This window comes from Triturus cristatus, chromosome 12, assembly GCF_964204655.1.
Source record: "Triturus cristatus chromosome 12, aTriCri1.1, whole genome shotgun sequence".
NCBI lineage: Eukaryota > Metazoa > Chordata > Amphibia > Caudata > Salamandridae > Triturus > Triturus cristatus.
Window position 1 is genome coordinate 634,564,584 of NC_140595.1, and position 24,541 is coordinate 634,589,124.

Sequence of the window (24,541 nt, forward strand, 5' to 3'; positions counted from 1 at the left end):
TTTTTTACTTCACAGGTTTAGCAGGATCTCGTATTGTGTGGGATGAATAATCCAGACTGAATGTTGGTAGTCCCTCAATGTTTTCTGACGAAAGGGACTAGTGTAGGAACATGTGTGCGATCTAATTTGAAGTGTGTCTGATAAGACTTTTGGCCAAACTATAACCTAAGAGCTTTTTTTTTTAATGGGTCGAGGTGATCTCTTTTCTGCTTTGATTTTAAATACGTTTTGGTCCTTCTACAAAAATATCACAAAAGCTTACGAAAATATAGCAAACCGTCATGAGTAATGCAATGAGTTTCACTGATGGAATTAAAATGTGCCAAACATGACCCGAGTGTCACAATAAAAACAAGCATTTGCAATACAATAGGTCTCGCATTTACGCGAGTTTGAGCTATTGACATTGCAAATAACAATGCCTTTTATTTTTGTTTTAAAAACATGAATAAAAGGCATAGTCATTTACAATGCCAATAGGTTAAACTTGCGTAACTGCGAGACCTATTGTATTGCAAATGCTTGTTATAAAAAGTAGGGGAACAGTTTTGATCAACTTCAAGAAATCTTGGGAACGTCGTTCCCTGTTCCTTTGCCCATTTCGACGGTTTGTTGCATATTTTATTTTTTTGTTGCATATTTTATATAGCGCGAACTCGACCCGAAGGTATTGGAGCACTATACATGAACTCGACCCGAAGGTATTGGAGCGCTTTACATGAGCACCGTATTTACATTACACATTCAGGCTCGGGGAGATTAAGTGATTTGCCAGGAATCACAGGATGTGGACGCGACCTCGAGGCTCGAACTCTGGTTTCCTGCACCAAGGTCGGCAGCGTAGCCGACGGACCACATCCCCTCCCCACTTAGTTGAGACAAAATCTAGACTCTTGCATTAACACTTCTAAGAGTATTTCATGAAGTTAAAATTCGCGTTATATTAAACAAGTACACGATGACCATGCCCTTTTGTGACGGAATAAACTAGCTTTCAGTGTTTGCTTGTATGACCTTACGGTCATTCTGCCTCTAGAAGCAAATTCACACCACTCCAAGATGGCCGACAAAATCTGCCGGTCTGTCTTATATCGCCGAACGAACTAACACTCAACCTTCCACAGCAGAGAGGAAGCGGATGTGATGTCCAACGTAAACCGGAACTAGTGCTGTCCTACCGGTTGCTTCCATCCATGTGAGTTCTACAGTGAGTTGTTTTCGTGACGTCACCGCAGAGGTATAGTTAGTGTTGAAGGAAAGATGGGCAAGAAAGGCAAAAAGGAAAAAAAGGTGAAAGGGGCTGAGAAGACAGCTGCCAAGATGGAGAAGAAGGTGACCAAGCGTGGCAAGAAGGAGGAGGTGAGTCACGTTTGCGCACTGTAAAAGGGCAATTCCCAAAGGAGGCAGCACATTTAGAGTTGATTCTGACAGGGTACTGCTGTATGCAAGCTGACTGGAACTGCAAATGTGATTACTGGGGAAACTGTAATAGGGAGGCCTTCCAAGGGAGCATTGCCACCTGACCTGATACCTTCAGGTCAAGTTCGCGCTATATAAAACTCCGGGGGGAATTAGCATAGTAGAGGAAGCAATACTAATTGGAATCTTTGCACAAACTGCCAGAGTAGGCATTGCCATGGTAAACATTACAAGACCTAGCCTTAAAGATGGAAAATCAGAAAAGGTATTAACCGGACATGCACTCCTAAAACTTGGAAATGATAAGGAACCCTGCCAGAGGGAACTTCGAATTGTACTGTCTGAAGAAGGACTTGATGGCACTTCCTAGGGAACACTTCAGGAAACTTCTGTAGGTAGCATTGTCAGGGAGTTCTGTCAAAGAAACACTTGCTAATGTCTCTCAGCATTCTAGTTACAGGTTTATCATATCAGGGATATAGAAGGAGCAGAGTTCTCAGAAAGGTCTAGAGCATGGGTACTCGTAATCATTTTCCCAGGCGTCACAAAGTTTGGTTTGTGATGTAACCGAGGGCCGCATTGATGCTAGCACGTTGGTGGTCATGAAGGGGGAGTTGGGGGTTGTGTTTAGTGGGGAGGGGGTTGAGGCAGTATAGCGGGTGTAGGGGAAGCGAAGCATATACATCAGGTGGCCCAATTGCACAATGTGAAACCAGAAAACGTGGGACTAATCCCGGCTTCCCCACTTTACCAATTGTGTGATCCTAGGCAATTGCTTAATTTCACATTCCCTCCTTTTTCTTCATTATCACATATAAGAGAACCTCAAAATGCGTGACTTTTGGATCTGCGCTGTAGAAACCCTTCTCCTGTGTTTGATTTAATAAACTGTAATATTGTTTGTGTATAATAGGCACCAAGGACACCCAAAGAGTGCATATAACAACTGACTTGCCACTTAGATCACTATTGGCATTGTTTTCAGGGTTGGGGGAAGAATGAATGTTTTGGAATTTATGTTTGAAAACTATCAATTAAAAAGAAAATACTTTTCAGTGCACTGATATGCTTTGTTCTAAGGTGAAACGGTTCTGCGTGTTAATAAAAAACACTTTTGATTTTTGAAGACCATATCATACTTTTATACTTTTGCTGCAATATGCCTTTAAAAATTAAAGTGTTCCTAAAGTTAAGTGTTGTAATGTATTTGTGGGGCTCGAGGGACATTCGTCTCGTGGGTATCCCAAGGGTTCCAATGCCATTTGTGACAGTGTGGCGTTCTTTTTGCTGTAAGTTGCTTGCTGGATGGAGGAGGAAGCACCACGTTGAGAGTTGTTTCTTCATTTCATAAATACTTATATGGAGAATATATAAGGTGTGTGGAGTTGATTCACAACAAATTTTGGCAACGACTAGCCAGCACAGCATTGGGAACTCCACTCTGTCTGACGTGGCTGCAAAAAAAAACAGGTGTCAAAGTCTCTCACCATTTCAGGTCAGACTGCGGGCATCAGAGTACTGTGTTGAAGCGCAGTGTCGGTAGTTGCTGGTGGTTCGGTGCGTTATAGTGAGCACCATTTATTGCCTCCGCGCTTGTGGGGAAGATCGCGCCTACTGTGAGTGAAACTGTCCGGCCACTGTAACACACATGCGCGTGCACCTTGACTAATCGGGAACTGTTATGTCCGCCAATAGCAGCAGTTGCTAGGATACCGCCTGTGTGTCCAACTACCGTGTTTGATTGAGCCGTTGGCTAACCTTTGCTGTAACCAAGCTTGAGGAAGACTACAGAGAGCAGTACTTGGTGGATGCCGGTTATCAGGCCACGCTCACGCACCTTCAACTCTCATCTCACCAGTGTCGTCTCAGAAACTGGTGTTCATGTACACACATTTGTTGCTTGCATTCGGTGTGATGGTGTGACCTAAATAGTCAATTTGTTAAGCTAGAATTTTCCTTTCATCAGGTTGAACAGTAATACCCCTTGCACATAATATGGAAAAGACTTTATGTAGGGTATCTAAGTGTGATTCTCTGCTCTCAGTAAAAACAAGGATATCATCCTGAAAAGCCTGAACGTTTTCAACCTCTTTAAATAGGACATCCATAACTTTTTGAAATGCTGAGGCTAGACCGAAAGGTAGCCTCAAGTATTTGTATCCACCGAAAGGAGTGACAAAGGTGGTAAGTTCCTGAGAATCAGCATGCAAGGGTATTTGGTAATATGACGAATGTAAATCAATTGTTGAGAAATACTTTGCGTGACCAATATTTGAAAGTATTTGTTGGATATGAGGAAGAGGATGGCAGTCAACTATAATGTTGCGGTTTAAAGACCTCAGGTCTACACAGAGACGAAGATCCCCATTTTTAGGTCTCGGCTAGCGAAGGCTGCGCTTGCGCAGTCTCGCTCGTGAGATTTAATGACTTGGAGAAGAGGGGCTTGAACCCGCCCCTCTTCTCCATTGGCTGGCCTCTAGAATGCTGGCCAGCCATTGGAGAAGAGGTTTGTCTCTCCGAACAGGCCCCGTCCTTTTCGGATTCGGGGGCGTGCATTTTGCTACTTTTCTCATTATCTCCTCCAGCCAATGGCAAGAGGAGAACACGCCCCCGAATCCGAAACCGCCCCTGCCTTTCTCCGAGGCATTTCTGCTTCGCCTCGGAGAAAGGCGGTGATGGCGTATCAGGCTCTCCAGCCCCTGAGGTCGTGTTCCCAAAACATGTCTGTGCTGTGTGCTACGAGGATCAACCCACAGGAGTCGATGAAGTGAGCCATGTCTTTAAGGGAGACATACTACATACAGATTTCATTTGGCCTTTAAAATGTTTAAGACAGGAATGTTTCTTAGTTTGCCAAGTGACAGCGGGTCACAAAGGCCGTCTACGTCTCACCCCGTGTGCCGTATGTAACGCTAAGGGCAAACCCTCCTGTACGGCTCTACACCGCACTGGCCGTGCTGTAGTAATGTCCGACGGAGGTCGCCGTGCATCTGTGTATTTGTTACTGTAAGCTCCACACCTCTGTGCCTGTTGGAATGACCTCGCCGTGAGGTTTGCAGCACCACCCCTCCCCCACCCGTTCCTCTAGACGTGATATCACTGGTGGATTTGCAGCGCTCCATCCCCCCCCCCCTGTGCCTGCTGGAGCAGTGTTCATTTAAGCATTGCAGTCCCCGCCCCCGTGTATGTAGAAACTAGATCCCTGTGAGGGTTGCAGGCTCACGAACAGTGTGCTGTGAGCTCCTCGTGCAGCCCTTTTCTTAGGCGTCACAGTGACTCCCCTTCTGCGAGTGTTAGCCTCTCTTCCGCATCTGATCTGCTGCGCTCCCCGGCAGAGAACTGCGTGGAAAGTTTCTCCTTATCGGCGCTGCCCTTTGCACTGGCCATGCTGTAGTAATGTCCTACGGAGGTCGCCGTGCGTCTGTGTATTGGTTACTGTAAGCTCCACACCTCTGTGCCTGTTGGAATGGCCTCGCCGTGAGGTTTGCAGCACCACCCCTCCCCCACCCGTTCCTCTAGACGTGATATCACTGGTAGATTTGCAGCGCTCCATTTCCCCCCTCCCGTGCCTGCTGGAACCGTGTCCATTTAAGCATTTTCGTCAGATGGCAACGCATTACTCTGCACCTGACACTTGTTGCCTCTACTCTCCCTTCTTTAAAGTTTCCATCCGGTCTTCGCGGCCGTCCCAATCTCCTTCCTTCATCATTTATTTGTTCCGCCCAGTTTATCTCCATTTCACAACACCTGCTGCTCGCAACACTGTCAGCGCCCCTCCCTCTCGGCCCAGTTCACCCGCCCACTCTCTGGCACGCGACCATACTCCACTCCCCCAGCACTGGTTCTCCCGCCTTACTCCCCCTCCCTCCGGCAGCACATGCTCCTCATCCACCCTTACCCGGTCCTCCTGCACGTGCTACCCCTTCTTTCTCTTCCTCAGGGCTTGGCGGTCCTCACTTTTTTTTCTACCCCTCTTCACTGACTCTATACTGCCCAACTTTTATCGTCCTTCAGCACTGACTCTCCGTGGCTTCTTGGTACTCCCTCATCATATGTAAAGCGCTCTATCATATTTGGATAATGGCGCTATATAAAACAGCGCAAATAAATACATAGTCCTTCACTGCCTCTACAACGCCCCGTTCCCCTGACACACAATAAGACTAGCTCTCCCTCCTCTCTTTCTTAGGGCCTCCCCCAAGGGCTCAATCCACCCTTTCAGCACTGCCACCCTTCTCTCTCCATCTTTGTGCCCGCCCCTCGCGCCACTTTCTCTCTCCTCCACCCTGGCTCTCCCTCCAGCCACCCACAGCACTGGCTAACATTCTTCCCCGGCCACACTTAACCAGCCCTCCTCCGTGGTTTGCTTTCCATGCCTCGCCCGTCTCCCAGCACGGGCTCTCCCTTTTATCGCTAGCATTTCCCCGATCACTTCAGCACTACCTCCCAGCACCCTTTTCCTCCGCCGTGACTGGTTCCCTCTGTCCCTAACCGCCTGTCTCTCACCCTCCCGGGCACCGACTTCAATCTCCCTTTCTCCTCCACCACTACCCCCCCACCCCCTTCCCCCGAGCACGGGCACTACCCCCCCCCCCCCTTCCCCCGAGCACGGGCTATCTAGCCTCATCTTTCTCCGGTAATGGTATTTTCTCCTCTCGATTTTTTTAGGCACTTACTTTGATGTTTTTTCTCTCGTACTGTTCTTCGATTACACCCCCCCCCCCCCCATCCTCCAGCACCACCACCCTCCCACGCCCGTCATCCAGGAGTAGATCGCTGTTTTTTTTTTCTCTAACACATCTCCGAAAGCTCTATTCCCTCTCCTGCCACTCTTTCTCCAGCACTAGCTCGCGCTCCTTCACCCACCATTTCCCCTCTGTCACCACATCTCCATCGGCCCCTCACCCGACCACCGCCTTTAGCATTGAGTCTCTCTTTAGCACGTATACTCGGCCCTTGCAGCACTGCTCTAGCTTCCCCGTTCTCCTCTTTTGAACACATTGGCCACTTGCCTCCCACCGTTACCCCTCCATCACTGTCAGTTGTTTTTGTCCAGGTCCCGGTACTGGACGATGTCATTGGTGACACGCAGGGTGGGGAGGAGACTGACAAAATGCTGCAACTCAGGGCCGACTTATCCGACAGCGCTATTATGTGGCTTTGAAAAGCAAATTATATGGTACATTGTGAATGAAACAAATTATGTGCCAAGTTTTTGCATTATTGTGTAGTTATTTTGAAATTTTTATACATTGCTGCAAAATAGACCCCAATGGTGGTGAAAAGGTCAGGTACAAAATTATATTTACAGACTTTAGCAGCCTGTTGGTGTTGCTGCTTTCACGCCCTTGTGTGATGTCCATCTCTTCTTTGTGTTCCTAATCCTGTTAGGGGTTTCTCATTGGGTGGTAAGAGGCTAATGCAGATAATGTCCAAGAACCCCCGGATGCATAAATTTGGCTGTTATAAAGCGACCCAAGCTACTTCATATCAAACAAATGTATTTTCACAAACCGTACTGGTGCAAGATGAGCGCTGAATAGAGGAGGCGAAGGTAAACACACAACAAAAGGCACATACCACGCTCGTTTGCCAAGCGACGCAATTTGAAGGAAGCAAAGCTTTGCAAGAAAAGACAATGAGACCATTAATTATATATACAGAGACCAGCAGACGTCATCAGAGTGTGTGTGTGTGTAGCTTTTTTTGTAGGTGGCTCTGTGTGTATGGCTCTGTGTGTGTGGGTGGCTCTGTGTGGGTGCAAATGCAATAGGTCTCGCATTTGAGAGAGATTAAGCTATTGACATTGTAAATAACAATGCCGTTTCTTTAACCCCTTCGACGCGCTTGACGGAACGGTTCCGTCATGCACGTCGGTTGGGCTGTGTTTATGACGGAACCGTTCCGTCATGGCCCCGCCCGCGCACGGAATCTTCAGCGTGGCGCGGAAATCCGCGCCGCGCTGAAGGGGTTAAATGTTTTAAAAATAAAAATATAAATAAAAAAGTCATGAGCAATGCCAATAGCTCTAACTTTAACAATGCCGAGACCATTGCATTGTAAATGCTTGTTCTTTTATGCGAGAACAATGGGAGAAATCCACTCGGAGGAATCAGTAGTTGTAATAATACCCTCTGCAGAGAGTTTCTCCAATTGTTTTTTAAGATCATTCCTGACACTGATAGGAACAGGTCTGACTTTGTGGGTAACTGTTGTAGCCTTTTTATTTTTGTCTAATAACCTGTTCAAACCCTTTGATGATACCAATGTTATCACTAAACACAGAAGGAAATTCTTTTTTAAGTGTATCAATGGAACAACATTTTTCAACACAATCCTCGATGGCAAGTATAGGAAGGTCTCCTAAGACGATAGGATTTTTATGACCAGGTTTAAAAATAATGCCTAATTTGGCTTAATCCTTCCAACCTACCAAATTTCTGCCTCTGACTGCAACGTATATTTTAGTGTCAGTTAATCTGCCAAGAATTTGTAAGGAACCAATAAAGAAACCAAGTAAATCAATATCCTTTTCACCAAAAGCTTTTGGAGAAATGTCAGGAGCTTGAAGAGGGATGGAATGACCCCAGGTATTAAAGAAAGTGGTGTCAGCTAACACAGTGATAGGGGCTCCAGAATCAGCCATAAATTGTAAAGATTTGCCATTTATGAAAGCTTGGCAGAGGGGACGTTCATAATCTGTGTAATCAGAAGGTTCATCAATGGATAAAAGGAGATTTGAGAAGGTATTGGTGCAGTCAGAGATAGAAGATCCAGAGGATGAAGGAGAAGAATTTTGTAATTCAACATTGTAGATTTTGACAACTGGAAAGGAACGGCGAGATTCACAAAATTCTTGGAAATTACCTGTTTTCTTACATTTACCACATTTCCTTCCCAAGGCAGGACAAGAGGGAAAATTTGCAATATGGTTTTTGTTACCACAGCGAAAGCAAAAAGTCCTTTTAAACTCTTTGTTAACCTTGATGGCAGAGACAGTAGAAAATTCCGAATTGTCTGAAACATAGGAAATGGGAGAATGACCTTCTTAACCTGACAGCGCTTGGGAAGAGATAATAGAACGCTCAATACTTTTCCCTATGTCAATGATGTCTGACAAAGAGGGATTACGACAAGTTAAAAGGCGTTCTTGCATTTTTTGTGAAAAACAGTTAAAAACAAATTGGCCTCTAATGGAGATGTCTGTATAATTGTCAAATTCACATGTAGAGGCGAGGACCCGAAGAGCAGCTACATATTCTTCGACCGATTCATCACTGGCTTGTTTTTTTTTTTTTAAAGAAACTGTGTCTTTCCAAGAGGACCTTTTGGTTAATCTGAAAATTGTTTCTTAAATTTTCCTTTTGCTTCAATGTACATGTTCCAGGTGCCATCACCAGAGGGTCTAGGAAAAGGCGGTAAATTGTCAAAAATCTGTTGTGCAGCAGCACCCAAATGATTATAAAGAAGAGCGTGTTTCCTTTCCGAAGAATATTCTTTTCTGTCAATGGCGACCAAGATAATTTTCAAAAATATGGATCCATTGTCTCCATTCAATTTCCGGTTTGCCTGGTCTTTGTAGGAATAGTGGCGGGTGTAATGCGTTATCGGAAAAAGACATAGTTCAGGTAATGATTTAGTATAATCACAAATTGCAGTAGAATGTGAGGCTGTAAAATGCTGAAAAATATTTATAATAATTATTTTTCTAAATTGTAAATGAAGAATAATAAAGTATTCAGTCCTTGAACTAATGCCTCTTTGTCTCCTTATTTATTTATTATTATTTTTCTTTAATTTAAAAATAAAATAAAATTCTTCTTAAAGTTAACAGTGCAGAACAATCAACCTTTGTATTAAATCCTTTTGTTTGGAAGGAGAGATTGATGTGGAATGTTAGAATGCTGGTAGACAATCACTTCAAGAGAATGTTCTTCAGTGAGAATTCTAAATAGACAAGCAAAGAAGAAGCAGCTCGTGAAACACTTCCGTTGCTGTGCAACCTTTGTTTGTCAGAGCGTGCAGGTTTCAGAACGTTTTGGTAGTCCGCACCTGTAGACTTGTGCCGAAGTTCCAACAGGAGAATGTACAAGCAAAGGCGCGTGGACCAAAAAAAAGCTCGCGCTGGCCGGAGAAAACAAAAGCACTCAGTTGCTAGGAGGCGCATATAACAAAGCGCGTGACAGAACGTAGCTGAGCTCGCGCTACAATGCACTTGGTTGCCAGGAAACGCGTTTAAGCACAGCGCGTGAAGAGTCGTAGCTTAGCTCGCGCTACGTAGCATGGCTCGTGCTACAATTTCCGTTAGCAAGGATCAAACGAAGGCCAGCGCGGAAAAGAAAAAGTATCAATCAGACCTGAATGAGGGTGTCCGTAAGATTCCCTGCGGGTCCGTAGATGAAACAAAGTATCCGTTTAAGTTGCGTTGGCTCTTGATGTAGTTCCCGATTGTAGATAAATCGTTGGATGAAGATGAAACGAAGACGAGATCTTTTTCTAACCCCACTCCTGGTACCAAATTATGTAGTGGGGAATAAATCCAGCTTCAGTCCATATTTCATGTTTATGTTCTTTATTTAAATTCCATAAAGAGCGGACCCACAGGAGAGAGGCTGTTGCTACATACGAAGACAAGCAGGAAAGGAACAGAGAGAAAGAGTTCTATAACCGAGAGGGAAAGAATGGGTAAAGGAGAGGGAAGAAAGACCAGGAAGAGAATGTTACACATTTGTTGCTTGCATTCGGTGACAGCACACCTTTTAGGATGGTAAAGGAGTGATAAGTAAGAGCAACATTTAGTGCTAACATTGGCATGGACCAACGCATCAATTACGAACAGCAGGATACCAGGAGCCACAGTTTGCAGGCATGAGCTCGACATTTTGGATGGTATTGGTGTGGTAATTTTAGTTTAAAAAAAAAAAAAGTTTTGCTCACGAACAGGACGGTAATGATTTGGTAATTTTTGCCCTCTAACTTTATTCCAGATTCAGAAGGTGTGAAGCTGAAGCAGTGATTACACTGGAATAGTGTTCTTGATCAGAAGCACAGATTTTTGATTTTTCCTACTTCCTCTTTTGTTCCGGTTTAGAAGTGTATTTGTTAGGGGGTAGGAGGAACTACAGTCATGGAGGTGTCAGCGATTAACCCACCGCTAGTGTTTCTCGCCCAACCTGGGGTTCCATCAGTTGAGTGGGAGGAGTGGGTAGATATATTTGATAATTACCTTGAATCTCTTGATGGTTTGGAGTTCAGTGTGGGTAGGAAAAGGGCCATTTTATTGAGCCCGTTGTGAAGGGAAGGTCAGCACATGTCATGTTTAAGTATGTACCTAAAGCTGTCAACCAGGTGGGTCGCCCGTTGAGTATGTGTATGTTGAAGCAAGGAAGAGAGTGCAAATGTGGTTATGAGAAGGCAAAGGTTTTACACACAACCTGAACAGATAGGAGAGTCAGTGGATGAGTTTATCACAAGGTTAAGAGAACTGTCAGTCAAGCGCAAGTTTGATGCAGTGACTTGACAAGATGATCAAGGACCAGCTCAATGTGCAGTGTAGTAGCAGGAAAATGCAGGGGAGTTTGTAGGCAGTGAAGCACCCCTCTTTGAAGGATGTATTTGAGATAGCGAAGAAGGTGGGAGAGTCAGAGTATTGCATGAAAGAGATGGAGCGGAAGGATACCAAAACAGCTGGGGATGTGTCAGTGGTTGAGGGTGATGTTGCAGCAACATGCAAGTGGTCAGCCAGGACGGGTGGTAGGCCCACCAGTAGTGGTAAAGCATTTAACTGTAACAGGTGCTTAAGAAGTTATCATTCATCTGAGGCTAAGAATTGCTGTGCCATAGGGAAGGAGTGTAGGAGGTGTGGACGGAAAGGGCATTTTGCTAGAATATGCAAGGGAAAGGACAGTGTCTAGGGGAAAGTGGCTGCTGTTATGGATAATACAGCTGGAATATGTGAATCCTTGTTGGGTGACAAGGTGTTATGTGTTACCGAAGAACACAGCACAGATATTGGGACAGCCAAGTTGAAAAGGCCCAAAGCGGAGTTGACCATTAAAAACAAAGTAGTGGAGGTGATGGTGGATTCTGGTTTCCAGGACACAATTATTCCTAAGAGTATCTTACTCAATGAGTGGCTAACAGTGCACTTGCTGCCACAGGACATCAACTTGGGAGACTACCAGGGTGAACAAATTGATATTATTGGGATACATGAAAACTGATATTATGTTCATGGATAGGTGTGTTAGTGGAAAAGTGTATGTGGCTGAGTCTGCACCACCCATTTGGGATGATATCACCAGTATGATCTTCACATTATCATAAATCCTCAGGCACCAAACCGTCATGGTTGTTGAAGACACCACTCTGGAAGACATTTTGAAAGGTGCAGATAAGGTTTTCAGGAACGAAATGGGTGAGTTGGAGGAATACCTGCAGGAGATCAAGTTTAGGCAAGGTCCTGTCCCTTTGCAGCACAAGTTCAGGAGGGTACCCATAAGGGGGAGGGTAGAAGTCAAGAAAATGTTGGGGGAAATGTTGGAGAGTGGGGCGATTGAACCCGTTGAGGCTTCAAATTGGATTTCTCCCTTGGTCATCCCTAAGAAGAAGGACAGGAAGTTAAGGTTTTGTGTGAAATTACGAGGTCTAAACCAGAACATCGTAACGTATCATTTCTCACTGCCCAACATTAACAAGCTGATTTTACTGCTTAATGGAGAAGAATATTTTTCCAAACTTGATCTCAGGCATGCATACTACCAAGTGAGTCTCCACAAACAGTCCAAATCCTTAACAGCATTCATCACCATGGAACGCACTTGCCAGTTTACTAGGATGCCTTTTGGATTATCGTCTACGGCAAGTGTCTTCTAGAGAATGAAGAATTAGATATTTAAGGGTTTGGACAATGTCTTCTATTTTCAGGATGCTATATTGGTGTTCAGTGATACTGTGGAAAGCCACAATGTAACATTAAAGTTGACATTGGATCGTCTGTTTGAGTCCGGGATGACATTATGGCAAGAAAAATGTGAATTTTTAGTGGAACAAATTGTGTACCTTGGACACACTCCGTCTGCTGATGGTGTAAGACCCAAAAACGACCCGCTTTCAGGTCTGCGCTGTCCCCCAGGAACAAGTAGCAATTGTGCTCTTTCCTAGGATTGATAGAGTACTATTCAAAATGTGTCAGAAATTTTGCCAGCAAGACAGAATGTTTAAAAGCATTAATGCAGAAAGGAGTGTGTTTTGAGTGGGGTATGTTACAGCAAGAGTGTTTCCAGCAAATCAAAGATGAGGTGTGCAATGCCCATATTTTGGTTCATTTTTGTTCTAGGAACAAAACTATAGTCACTATAGATGTGATTGCAACAGGTATTGGTGCAGCGTTGTCTGAAATGCATGGCGCCACAGAGAAAACTGTTGTGTTTGCATTGTCCACCTTGACAGATACTGAGCGTCATTATGCTGCTACCGAAAGGGAAATGTAGCAGCAGCCTTAGACCCAGAATATTTCAATACCTATGCCTGGAGTGGTCATATCCATCTGCGTTCTGATTACAAACCGCTGTTGAAAGTTTTACTTCGGGGGGGTATGAGAAAAGGGCCAACTGAGCACTAAGTTGGGGCGTACAAAGTAGGAGATCAGTTCTATTGTGCACATTGTGTACGGGGAGTAGAAAGAGTATTCAAGGTCTGATGGATGTGTGAGCCACCAGACATCCTGTAGATGAATGTGGGTCACCCATTGACCAAGATGGCAAGCAGCTCTTTCAGACGGTATCGCTCTGGTCGTGGTTGTAGAGTGATCACGCCCAGGACCCAATCAAAATCACTCCCCCCCCCCCCCCCCCCCCCCAGAAGGCGGCAGAGGACGGGTCTCGAAAGAGTGCTGGAGTTACAGTATCAAGGAACTCACACTGGCAGGCGTGGGGGTATATATCTCAACAAGTGCCAGGGGGTACAGTCCAATTGACCCTTCAGCACTATAAATCTGCCCTCTGTGTCTACTTTCTGAGTAGCCACACCATACGTGGAGAGGTGTGGCTCACTGGTTAGAGGTGGCAGATCCGTAAGCAGAGAATCGGCCAGAGACCAGGGTTCAATTCCCGACGCGGCAGGGTCATGGACCAGGGTCAAAAACGGACTCAATAATTCTCGCCTCGGTACCTACTCTAACCAGGAACACACTCGGCAACTCTGGGCATTAAGCTTGCCTCATCTCTACAACGGCCCCCCACAGACGCCGGGGATGCCTGGTTTCACCTTGGAGATACCCAGAAAGGGACCATCTCACAGGGATAGCCAGGACGGGTTCCCCAGTGGTCTACAGCGCCGGGACGCCCCGTTGCTGGGGCAGCTGTGCGCTTTACAAGTCTACAACATTTACATTTACATATGGTACTACCTGTGCTATCCAAATGAGAAACCCTCAGGCAAATGCAGGGAGAACTGGGTCATTACAGAGCCGCCCAACACGCGGCCTCAATCACCCGCCGGGAGGCGGAGGGCTGTAGATGGGGACCGACCCACAGCCAGTTAGGGTTTCCTGGGCCCCAACGTCGTAGCAGGAACCTGGTGGCTGCAGTCTTCGAATCTCCCGCCCCAGTTCCTCACCGCAATCACAGGTGGAGGTCATAGCGGAGGCTATTCCATGTGGGGGGCCCTGTGGTGGGCGAATCCAGCAGCTGCAGGCTCCCACACCAGCCGGACAGGCCGCGAAGAACAGCAGTGGGATGTGACATAGAAGCACCCTGACAGCACCTGTGGAACACGGTAGCAGCGTCCCAATGCCGTCCGTGCCACCGGCAGGCCCTGCAGAGCCCAAGAACATGGCAGCTGAAGAAGTGCACGCTGTCAATGCGTGTTGTCGCCTGGAACGATGCAGGGCCTGCGGCTCCTTGGTAGGCCCTGTCTTTCTCCCATGCTGCCAGGGGGCAAGGTCCCTCACTTTTCCCAGGAACCTGCGTTAGACGGGGCGGTGAGTGTGAGCCCTCACACCTTTGGTAATCGCACCTTGCTGCCAGGCAGGTAGGCAGCAGTCAAATCTGCAGTCCACAGCGAGCCATCAACGGACTCCCAGTGATTAGGCCCAGTCGGGCCGTGGCTCACAGTAGGGTCCACTCCATCTCAGTGTTCGCCGACATGGACAATAATTCAGGGCATCTGGAGGTGCCTGATTCACTACTGATTTTGTCGGGATAGGTGAGATAACTGCTGGATAATCATTGTCCCCACAGCGGAGCTCCAAATCACATGTCTGGCTCCGTCGCCATCTTGGCCAAGCAGTGGTCATAGTTGACGTCATTTCTAGGTGGCTGGTGGTTAAAGTCTTACACAAGATTACTACACATACAACCATAGAAGCGTTATGTGAAGTGTTTTAGAGAGGAGGTGTTCCAGTCGTACTCATCACTGACATTGGTACTCAGCTGACTTCTAGTGAGATGAAAGACTTTTTCGTGTTTTATGGCGTGAGACATACATACAATGCTTTGTGCAATCCCCGTGCGAATGGAATTGTAGAGAGAGCGGACCACATGATAAAGGACTCTGCAGATTGCAGAGGCTAATCGATTGGATGTGGAGATTATGATCTCCAATTTGGTTTGGTCTTATCGTACCACTGGAAATTCTGCCACTGGTGAGGTTCTCTTTGTGTAATGAGAGGTAGGAAACCCAGCTTCAAACTTGCGAGATTTGATTGAGGGGAAGGGCGCAGGATCTAGTGGTGTCCGTCAAGATAGTCTTGCAGGTCCTAGAATGGTCTCTGGTGGTTCAGGGTCAAGTAGTGTCCTTCAGGATAGTGTTGGAAAGCAGAGTATTGTTTTTGGTGATTGGGTAAAAATCAAATGTGGAAGAGACAAAAAGGGGTTTAATAGTTTCTGAGGTCCTTTTTAGGTGAAGGAGGTTCACAGGTGGCATGTCGTGCTGTCTAATGGTGAATGTTGGCACTTGAAAATAGTGGCCAAGTGTAGTGGTCTAGAGAGTGGTGGGGATGGTGTTGACAGTGAAGGATGCAGTGGCTTTATGCTTATGAAGGATGAAGAGGTGGTAAAGATGGATGGTAGTCGTTTGGAGAGTGGTCGTTTTTATGAGAATGGGGCTGGTTGAGAGGGTGTCTGTTTGCATGGTGAGGCTTGCACCGATGAAAGGCATTGGAGTGGGGGGTAGTAGAATTCCTGTACGAAGAAGGCAACCTGCCTACCTGCTGGACTATGTTCAGTGACGTATGCATGTGGACTAGACCAGCATAGTTCTGTTTACTTATCAACAACGCCATTCATAACTGTTTATACTGTGGGTAGTTTTTAGGGCTCGCCTAGTGTTGCAGCGCATGCGTTGCTCGCTCGGCAAAACATATAGTCAGAGAGTAGATTTGAGAAGGGGACTTGAAGCCCAGCCCCTCATTAGGTCTCGCCTGACCCAGTGCATGCGCTGGTCTGGCGAGACATTTTTTGAGGGCTCCAAAAAGTGCTACCAGGCCAGCCTAGACCTACAGTGCATGTGTGCGGGCACGCGTCACGCTTTACCGCGATTACTTTCACTTTTGCGGCCGCACGGCCGCTTTGATGTTTGCTCGTAATCGCGATCACTTTCGCGGCCGCATGGCCGCTTTGATGTTCTCCGATAGGCTTCCATAGATTGCAGCAGTTAAAACAAGCATTGGCATAGCCAATAGGTCTCGCTTTTGGGACCTTATAAGTGTTTAGTTATGCAACTGTTGCATGGCTAAACACTTATAAGGTCCCAAAGGCGAGACCTATTGGCTATGCCAATGCTTGTTTTTATTGGCTGGCGTCACCGTTTATGCTAAACGGTTGTGGCCTGCCATTGGAAATAATTATATTTTTTTGCCGCCCTTTCGCCCGGCCGATCCAGACATGGTTGTCTGCTTCGCGGCTGTCGCAAATCAATTTCTTATCTTTATAGGAGCCATCTGTTTTTAATTAGCTTACGTTTCCTGCTCCTTGGCCACCTCTTATCTCAACATCAGCCGCGTGTTTTATTTTTGCATCACGCTTTCACTTAAAGTGAAAGCGCGATGCAAATATAAACAAGCGATTGCCTTCCCTCAATGGCTAGCGCTTGTTGTGTTCCTGAAATCTACCTTCTGAAGATGCGGCCAGCAAAAGAGGGGAAGTGAAGCCTCTGGACAATGTCAGCCCGGATGTCAGGAAACATAGGGAAGTTACCTGGCACTCTCTGAAAAGCAAAGAATGTGGCGATTTAACGTGCAATGACAGCTCTCCCGCAAGCAGGCTGCCTTCGAATAAATTTGGTATACATTTTATTTGGTGCACCTCTGTCGTCCCCACATGTAAACAGTGTCTGAAACGTTTTGTCACGCGTCTCACATAGTACGTGCACATATGGCACACTGGTGCCTGTCCCTTTAAACTGCCCCGCTCATTAAGCTCGCAGAGGAGAAAAACAATGAAAACATTGACCAACCCCGGAGTAATCTGCAGTCACGCGTCTCTATAAAATGCTGGACTGCCACTGGAAACGGCGGTTTCTCAAACCATTAACGTTACATTTTTCCTGCCTGGGTATTTCCCAGCATTCCCCTGCCCATAAAACGCGGCTCCCCAATGTGCAGTGGGAGTAATAAACAGAAATAAATAAGACACGAGCTGTGATGGCTAACTCACTTATGATCTAGTTGCTTCAGGTTTGCCGCACTTTCCTCACTTCCATTGCTGCAGCTATTAATCACTCTGCAGTGAGAGATTTTTGATGGAACGTTTATTGCCTTTGACCCCACAAAGCAGATCAAAATAAGAAAATAACAGTTGTTTGTGCAAATACGCGTGCTATAATTTGTGCTAATGTTTTTCCCCGTTGTAAGTTTCAGGCAGAAGCAACGCCACCCACTCTGCCACATTCCTCACAATTTCATACACTGAGCAGCAAGATGCAGATCACACAGCTGGTCCGGCGTGTACGACAGACTCGTGCACACGCTGGCCGTGTTACTACTGTGGGGCAGAGTCTCCGTACGCACGGGCTTAACGGCATCGTTCACCTAGCCTCGGCCGCGGTAGCTCCTGTCTCTTGATGCGCTTCGCTGCAAGGTTTCATGCTCACTCCCGGCCGAATGCTGCCCCCTTCTGCTGGTCCTGCTTCCCTGACTCTTATCCCGGCCAGGCAGCGGACGCCCTGCCAACCCCAGGGCGCCTTTCTTGATCATTCCAGTTGTTTTTGGAACCTGATATTTTTGGGGAGAGCCAGGTTTCTCACATTTCATCACTCTGCACGGACCTAACGGAAGTTGAACTGTTATTTTTTTCCGTCCTGGCGACAGTGCATGCCCTCGACTCGGCAGCTTTCCCTTCATGCGCTCAGATATTATATTACACGTCCTGGGCTGCAGCTTCTAGATGGTGTCCGGGCTGCATTTGTAAACAAATGAAACAAAATAAGATAATAGCTTCTAAAACATCATGTAAAAGGCGGTGTTTACATTAGGTTGTCGCATCTTTTATTTTCGTAATTTTAACACAGCTGACCTTGCTTCGGTGTTTGTCGCTGAAGAAGACGTCATGCAACACGTTAGTTCATAGGGGCGCCATATGCTAATTTTAATGCCGGCATCCCCCCGAGGGAAGAGTAAACAGATGTACAGCGTAAAAGGTTAGCAGATGATTCCATGTCAACAAAGAACCAATGCTCCGGTCCTAGGCTTTTCTTTAACAAATCAGTGTTTTCGGGCATGTTAGTTCAAGGGAAATGATTAGAGACGGCAACTTCCGAAACACATTTAGGGCCTTGTTTATGAGAAACAGGCTAAGGCAGTATTACAAGGCTTCTTGCTGTGGTGTCCACACCAATGTGAAAGGGCCAAAATGCACTGTATTTATGAAATACAGTGCATTCCTGTCCTAACCCCCTGTGCTCCAGAGAGATGCCTGATCCACTCACTGGCTAGACCAGATGGTCCCACTCCAGCGATATGCCTGTGGCAGTAATCTCACACCTATAACTGCAATAATGGTGATCTCACACCTCGATCTGCAGTGATAGTCATCTCACACCTATCTAAACAAATAATGATCACACACCTATATCTGCAGGAATACTGATCTCACACCTATATATGCAGTGATAGTGATATCACAACTATATCTGCAGTGATGGTGATCTCACACCTGTAACTGCAGTCATAGTAACAATACATGGGTATATGTCCACTCAGAGTCCTTATTCCAAAATGAGTGGGTATTAACATTTTTAATGCATTAGATTAATGTGATAAAAAAATCGCATTAATAAAAGCCAGTACCATTTACAATACAAAACTCACACTAGTACAAATGCAATGCAATAGATTTCGCAGTTACAACAAAGTGAGCTATTACCGTTTTGCATGACACCATTTGATTAATGCTTCACGAAGGGAAAAAAACCAATGACATTTACAATGCCAATAGCTCAAAATAATGTAATTGCGAGACCTATTGCATTGTAAATGCTTGTTTCTGTTCTTAGCAGGGTACAGTTTCCTGTTTTCAAAAAAATGTATTTTCAAGTTATGTTTGGTGTAGAGCGCTGTTTACACATGTAACATTACTTACCATTCTTGTGGTATCGGCAGTGAGCTACGTCATTGCTTCTTTGTCTGGTAATGGAAGGGGATGTGTTATAATGGATTTGTGGGGATAGAGTGCCATTCGTCTCGTGGGTGTCCTGAGGGTTCCAATGCCATTTGTGACTGTGTCGGTGTGGCTTTCTGCATAGCGGAGGGAGCACCACTTCAAGAGTTGTTTCATCATTTAAAAAATACTCCTATGGAAATGTATAAGGCGTGTGGAGTCTATTACAACATTAAGCAGTGCAGGACAACCTAGTTCCTTCCTTGCTTTAACTTCAATTAACATTTAAATAAAGGTCTGCCCGTTTATTTAACATATTTTTAAATCATATTGCTGAGTCAAGAAAGCAGTAGCCCAATGATGCTGTTGACAAGGGATCTGCATTTAAAGGTCATGAGGGCCACTTGCGCCCCCCGGGCTGTAATTTGAGTATCACTGGTCTAGAGAGTAATACCTTCTGGCATTATATTAAACCAAGCAAGATTCTGGCAGCTCTTCTTGAGCCGGAACTGGGTTCCAGGCTAACCTCAGCAAATTGTCTGAGTTTGACCTGATATAGCATACTGAGAAACGTAGTAGAGCCGTTGCACATCCCAAGTAAGCTTGGCTCTGTACTATTTAGAGGATATGGAATCATTGAGGGCTCTTATTTTCCTTTCCAGTGAGGCCCCAGCACAGATTCTACAAATCACAAAATGCCACAGCTGGAGCATCACACCTTGCTACAATATTTAGCAGTCCATGAGGTAAACCAAAAACAATTGTTGATTTCAAATCTTAGGTCATCCCTGGGAAGCTTGTAAAGTGTTTGGACATTCTCGAGCTATCTATTTCTATATGAGCTCTGTAATTATATTGTGTTATGTTATGCAGAATTGTTGACCGCACTTGTCACCCACAAGGGTATTCAGGCGCTGATCAGGTGAGTAGGACGAGCCTATATCTATACCCGGCTGTGTCTTCGATGTACTGTGGGGGTAGTTGAAAACGCTCGGTACGTCGAAGACACAGCCTGGTGAGGCTCTGTAAATTCTACTACACAAAAATAACCATGTTTACACTACATAGTAGCAACTGATAAACTTATTAGTAAGTGTATTTAATACCTTTCTTAAAATAACAAAAGATAGATTTAAAACCGACAGTGAGTCATAGTTATGCTTTGTATGTTATAGGCAGCTCATTACAGCAGTCAAGTAAACTCACTAAGTTATTTTATCAAGATTGTAACGCATGACCTGCCGATTACACGGGTATTTTTGCAGTAAGAACATTAAGAAACTGAGTTTGCCTATTTTCAATGCCATTATTTCTAGGCACTTATAAAGTACACTGTTCCACCACATGTTAGGCAATTTACTCCTGAGAAGTAGCTTGCTTTTAAATGAGTCAAATCACAAGGGTGGGGGGAGGGGGCAGTCTCTATCTTGATCTAGCATGTATGGCCGGTCATGATTGCCCATAGAGCAGAGAGTTACAGTGTAGAACCCCGCACTGACAAGCAGTGCCATGAACCCTATCTGAAAGTATTTAAGCTTGGGATGTGTAATACCTTAGCAGAGTTACTGTACAAACCTGGACCCTCTTTTAGGTCATTCCTTTTGTGCACAGGGTTGTTGTGTATTTCACTCTGCATTGAAAAACCATCCACCATACTGCAGGATCCAATGACACCTTTCAACTTTTCTAGCCCATTCATACTTCTGCTTCCTTGGTGTCAGTTACATAGGTCTCCTTTTGTTTGTAACTTCCTCCCAGTGACTTAATTAGCAATAGATAATAACCTCTACATTTGAAATTTTAAAGCTGTGCAACCCTCTTTAATTGAGCTATAGATCAAAGAGCTACGTGGTTATTTTCAAAAGCTCCATGGTGACTAACCTGCTTTTAGCACCATACACTAGATTAAATTCTAATTGTTGAGGCTTGGTTACACACTGCGCCTGGGTGGTGGCGGTAAAGCTGTGATTCATATTCCTTTATTTTATATTCCTTTAGTTTGTAGAAGGTTTGAATTATGAAACCTATGACAGTTAAGCTGTGGATCGTCCCCTTATACCCTTATACTTACTTACAGATGATTATTTTCAACTTCTGCAATATTTTGGAGCACATTTTGAATATTATTTGGTGTAGAAAAGGTTCCAGCTTTATCCGTTACAAAACGGCAGTGACTATAGGATTTTTGGTGTCACTCTTAAATTAAGTGCAATTGCTGGACAAACAATAATAATATTAGTATTTCAGGTAATTTAAGTTGGTGGTTTTGCTTTCAGTGAAAAAGATACAAATGCAGTAAAACAAGTCGACTCACCTTTCTGGGAAAAATAAGTGAAAATTGGAGAGGCAGTGTAAATCTATATAAAAAAAATCCCAAAGCAGTCGGTTGAGCCAAAAGTAGTGCAGAGCTACTCTAGGATTTAAGTTTAGTTTAAAACTACAGTTCAAATACAAACCAGAGTGTTGACAACACGGTCTCATCTGTTAAAAAGGTTTTGCGTTCTTGGCACGCTTGCATGATAATTTAAGATGCAGCGTCAGAACTCCAGCTCAAAAATGTATTACAGGCACCAGCTCAAAAATGTATTACAGGCAATTCAAAAATGTCACATTTCCTGGTAGGAAAATTTGAATAAGGGCCAACCACGGTTGCTGAGTCTCCAACTTGATTGTGTTAAATGCTCCTCTGATTCTGCATCTGTAGAATTGGCTCAAGGAACAGATTGACACAGTGGGTTGCTGCCACGACAGAAAGCTTCAAATTGCAGGAATGAGTAGAAATATTAACTGAAACACTTTTAGATGTCTTAAAGCAAATTGCACTGAACCAAGCCCTGTTATGAGTTGCTTTGGTCAGCTCCTTCTCAGCAAAGGCGGATCCTCAAGGCAAGTTCCGATAGCAAGGTAGTACCTTCCAGTGAGCAGGCTTCTCTTGGCTCTAGAGCACCTAGCCCTCTTAAAGCTAGTTTGTCCAGCTGACAGGCAAAAGAGGGATTCGCTCATGTGCTTTGTTTATTTAGAACATAGAGATGCTACAATGTGATTATTCCATGAGAGACCACCTACTATCCATTTCTGTAAGTTTATTTAAAAATTTCATTTGCTTGCAAGGCAATTTTTAAAAATGTCCTAGGTGTTTAGAAAATGAATAAGATTATGTACAAAGAGTGACAGAAAGCAGGATGAAAGTTACAGTATTTGTATATCGGATCTTATTATTATTAAGATTTAAACAAGCAAACAAAAGCTTATGTGAACATCTTCTTGGAATATTTCTCATGTAGAAGTTCATTTCCTATTATCTGAGATACACATGCAACCCAACAAACAGACCATAGAGCCCTCAACTGGCTACCGTTCGAGGCTAGAATTCATCTGAAAATTGCATGAATGACGCACAGGGCCTTACATCACAATACTCCGAGTTATCTAGCTCAGAAACTGGTTCTCTCTTGTGGTAATAAAGCCTGCAGGAGCTCCAGGAATCTTCTACTGAAACCACAATGAATTTGTCAAGAAGAAAACTTACAACCGGACCTTCCCTGGAATGGCTCCCAGAATCTGGAATGCTTTGCCCACAGAAACAAGACTCAACCCTTCTACTGCCTCCTTCAAAAAAGAAGTGAAGTCGATTCTCATGGCTAAATTTACTTGAATTACTTACCTATCACTGTAATACAACTACTAGTCTTTATTAATGATCACCTTATATCTGAATCACCTATATTTTTATTCCTCTATGCTTGTACCGTTTCCAACACCTGTAAAGCGCTCTGATACCTGCAAGGGTCTAGTTCGCGCTATATAAAACCTTCAAATAAATAATAAATCACACAAATTAATGTTTCAATCAAAAACAATTATCAAACAGTACCATAAATAGGAATGTATTATTTTTAATTTCTCCTTGTGTTCTAGTTCATTGGTTTTAGCTAATAAAGCTACTAAGTGTTGTAGGAAGGTCACAACAACCCTCTGGGATGGAAATTATAGGATACAAAATCAAAGAAAGTGAATAGAAAACAAAAGTAAGGCGGCAACAGTAAAAGACTAATATAGAGAGCGATAGAGGGCACAGAGATTTAGTTTTACAAAAGTGGAAAATCTACATTTCCAGCATGGAATGTGTCTGTCTCACTCCAAGGTTAAGGCCAACATATTAACAGGTAGCACACATTACCATAATTGAACTATAATAAAGATCTTCTGTTCATCCAGCATGTAGTGCCAGCTAATTATTGATTACATCTTTGTTCCTTTTTTTTTTTTTTTTTTTTAAACTTTGTTTATTGAAAATTTTATGTCATGACAATACATACATACAAAATCAAAAGGACAACCATAAGCAGGGACAGGTGACAGTGCAAGTCTCATATCGCATTAGCGTCAGCTCCATTGTAGTCGCAGGGAACAATTGAGCAGTCGTGTACAATAGAATAAGTTTTGATAACCTGTATACAGGGCAGAGGCCTCCAGCAAAAAGGCCAGTACACATTATAAACACCTGGCAGGGGCGTGAGGGACCCTTCAAGCAGAGTTAAGTCATGCGCTACACAACTCCCACAGTGTGCTCTCGGTCAAACGGGCTCGTATAACATACACTCACAGACAGTACTCGCGCCCTGGAGCATCTTGACGGAAAGGCCCAGAGGGGCCGCCAGAACTGCAACCCACCTCCCACATGTCCACAGTAGCACACAGCCTCCCCTATGTAGGATTTCCATCAGTGAGGGTAGGGTCCGGGCCGGCATCGGTCAGGGAAGGGGCGTCTGTCGTCAAAGCCTCCGGATACTGCAATAAGTAATTTTGTAATGGTCCCCAGATATCGGCGGGGCGGGACCGGTCAGGGAGCAGTTCGGAGTATGTCAGTACTTGCTCCTGGCAGTATACCAGGTCCCTGAGCCATTCCTTAAATTTCGGAGCTCGTCCCCGTCCCCACCGACAAGCTACGCGTCGCTTCGCCAGCAGTAACGCCGTCGTAACGAATTTGCGACTCGCCCGTGGGATAGGCTTGGTGTATCCCAGTAGCGCCTGTATGGGGTCCGGTGCGAAGGGCAGCTCTATCATTTGTGAAATGGCGGAGCACACCTGTGTCCAGTAGTTCTGAATAGTGGGGCATATCCAGGACAGATGTAGGAAGTCTGCCTGGGGGGCATGGCATCTCTCACAGTTGTCCGAGTCCTGGAGCTGAAATCTGTATTTGGTGGCCGGGGTGCAGTAGAGACGGTTCAGGAATTTAAAATGTATGATGCGGTGTCTACTGCTCGCTGAGATCTGTGCCGTCTGCAAACAGCAGTAAGTCCACCTGTCATCCCCGAGGTCCAGCCCCAGCTCTCGCTCCCATTCCCCACGTGCCCGGGATACGTCAGGTGCAGCATCAGAGCGGACTGCATGATATAGTATCGAAACTAAATGAGAGGACGAAGTGGCCTGAAGGACCCCGTGTAAGGGAGCCATGGTGTCAGGCTCAGACGGGAAATCTGGCAAGATGGTCTTCATGCCGTGCCGCAGTCTAAGGTAGGTGA

The 24,541-nt window shown here is 45.1% G+C and overlaps 1 protein-coding gene across 3 annotated transcripts in view; it reads left to right on the forward strand.

Moving 5' to 3' along the window:
• The first annotated feature begins 1,129 nt into the window (after positions 1-1,129).
• The window catches only part of KLHDC4 (kelch domain containing 4), a 347,987-nt gene continuing 324,575 nt past the window's right edge, over positions 1,130-24,541 (forward strand). For all 3 annotated transcript variants that reach the window (XM_085636925.1, XM_085636926.1, XM_085636927.1), the window contains exon 1: positions 1,130-1,359. In XM_085636925.1, coding sequence (XP_085493051.1) covers positions 1,261-1,359 — 99 coding nt within the window. In that variant the 5' untranslated portion in view covers positions 1,130-1,260. The remainder of the gene's footprint in view (positions 1,360-24,541) is intronic.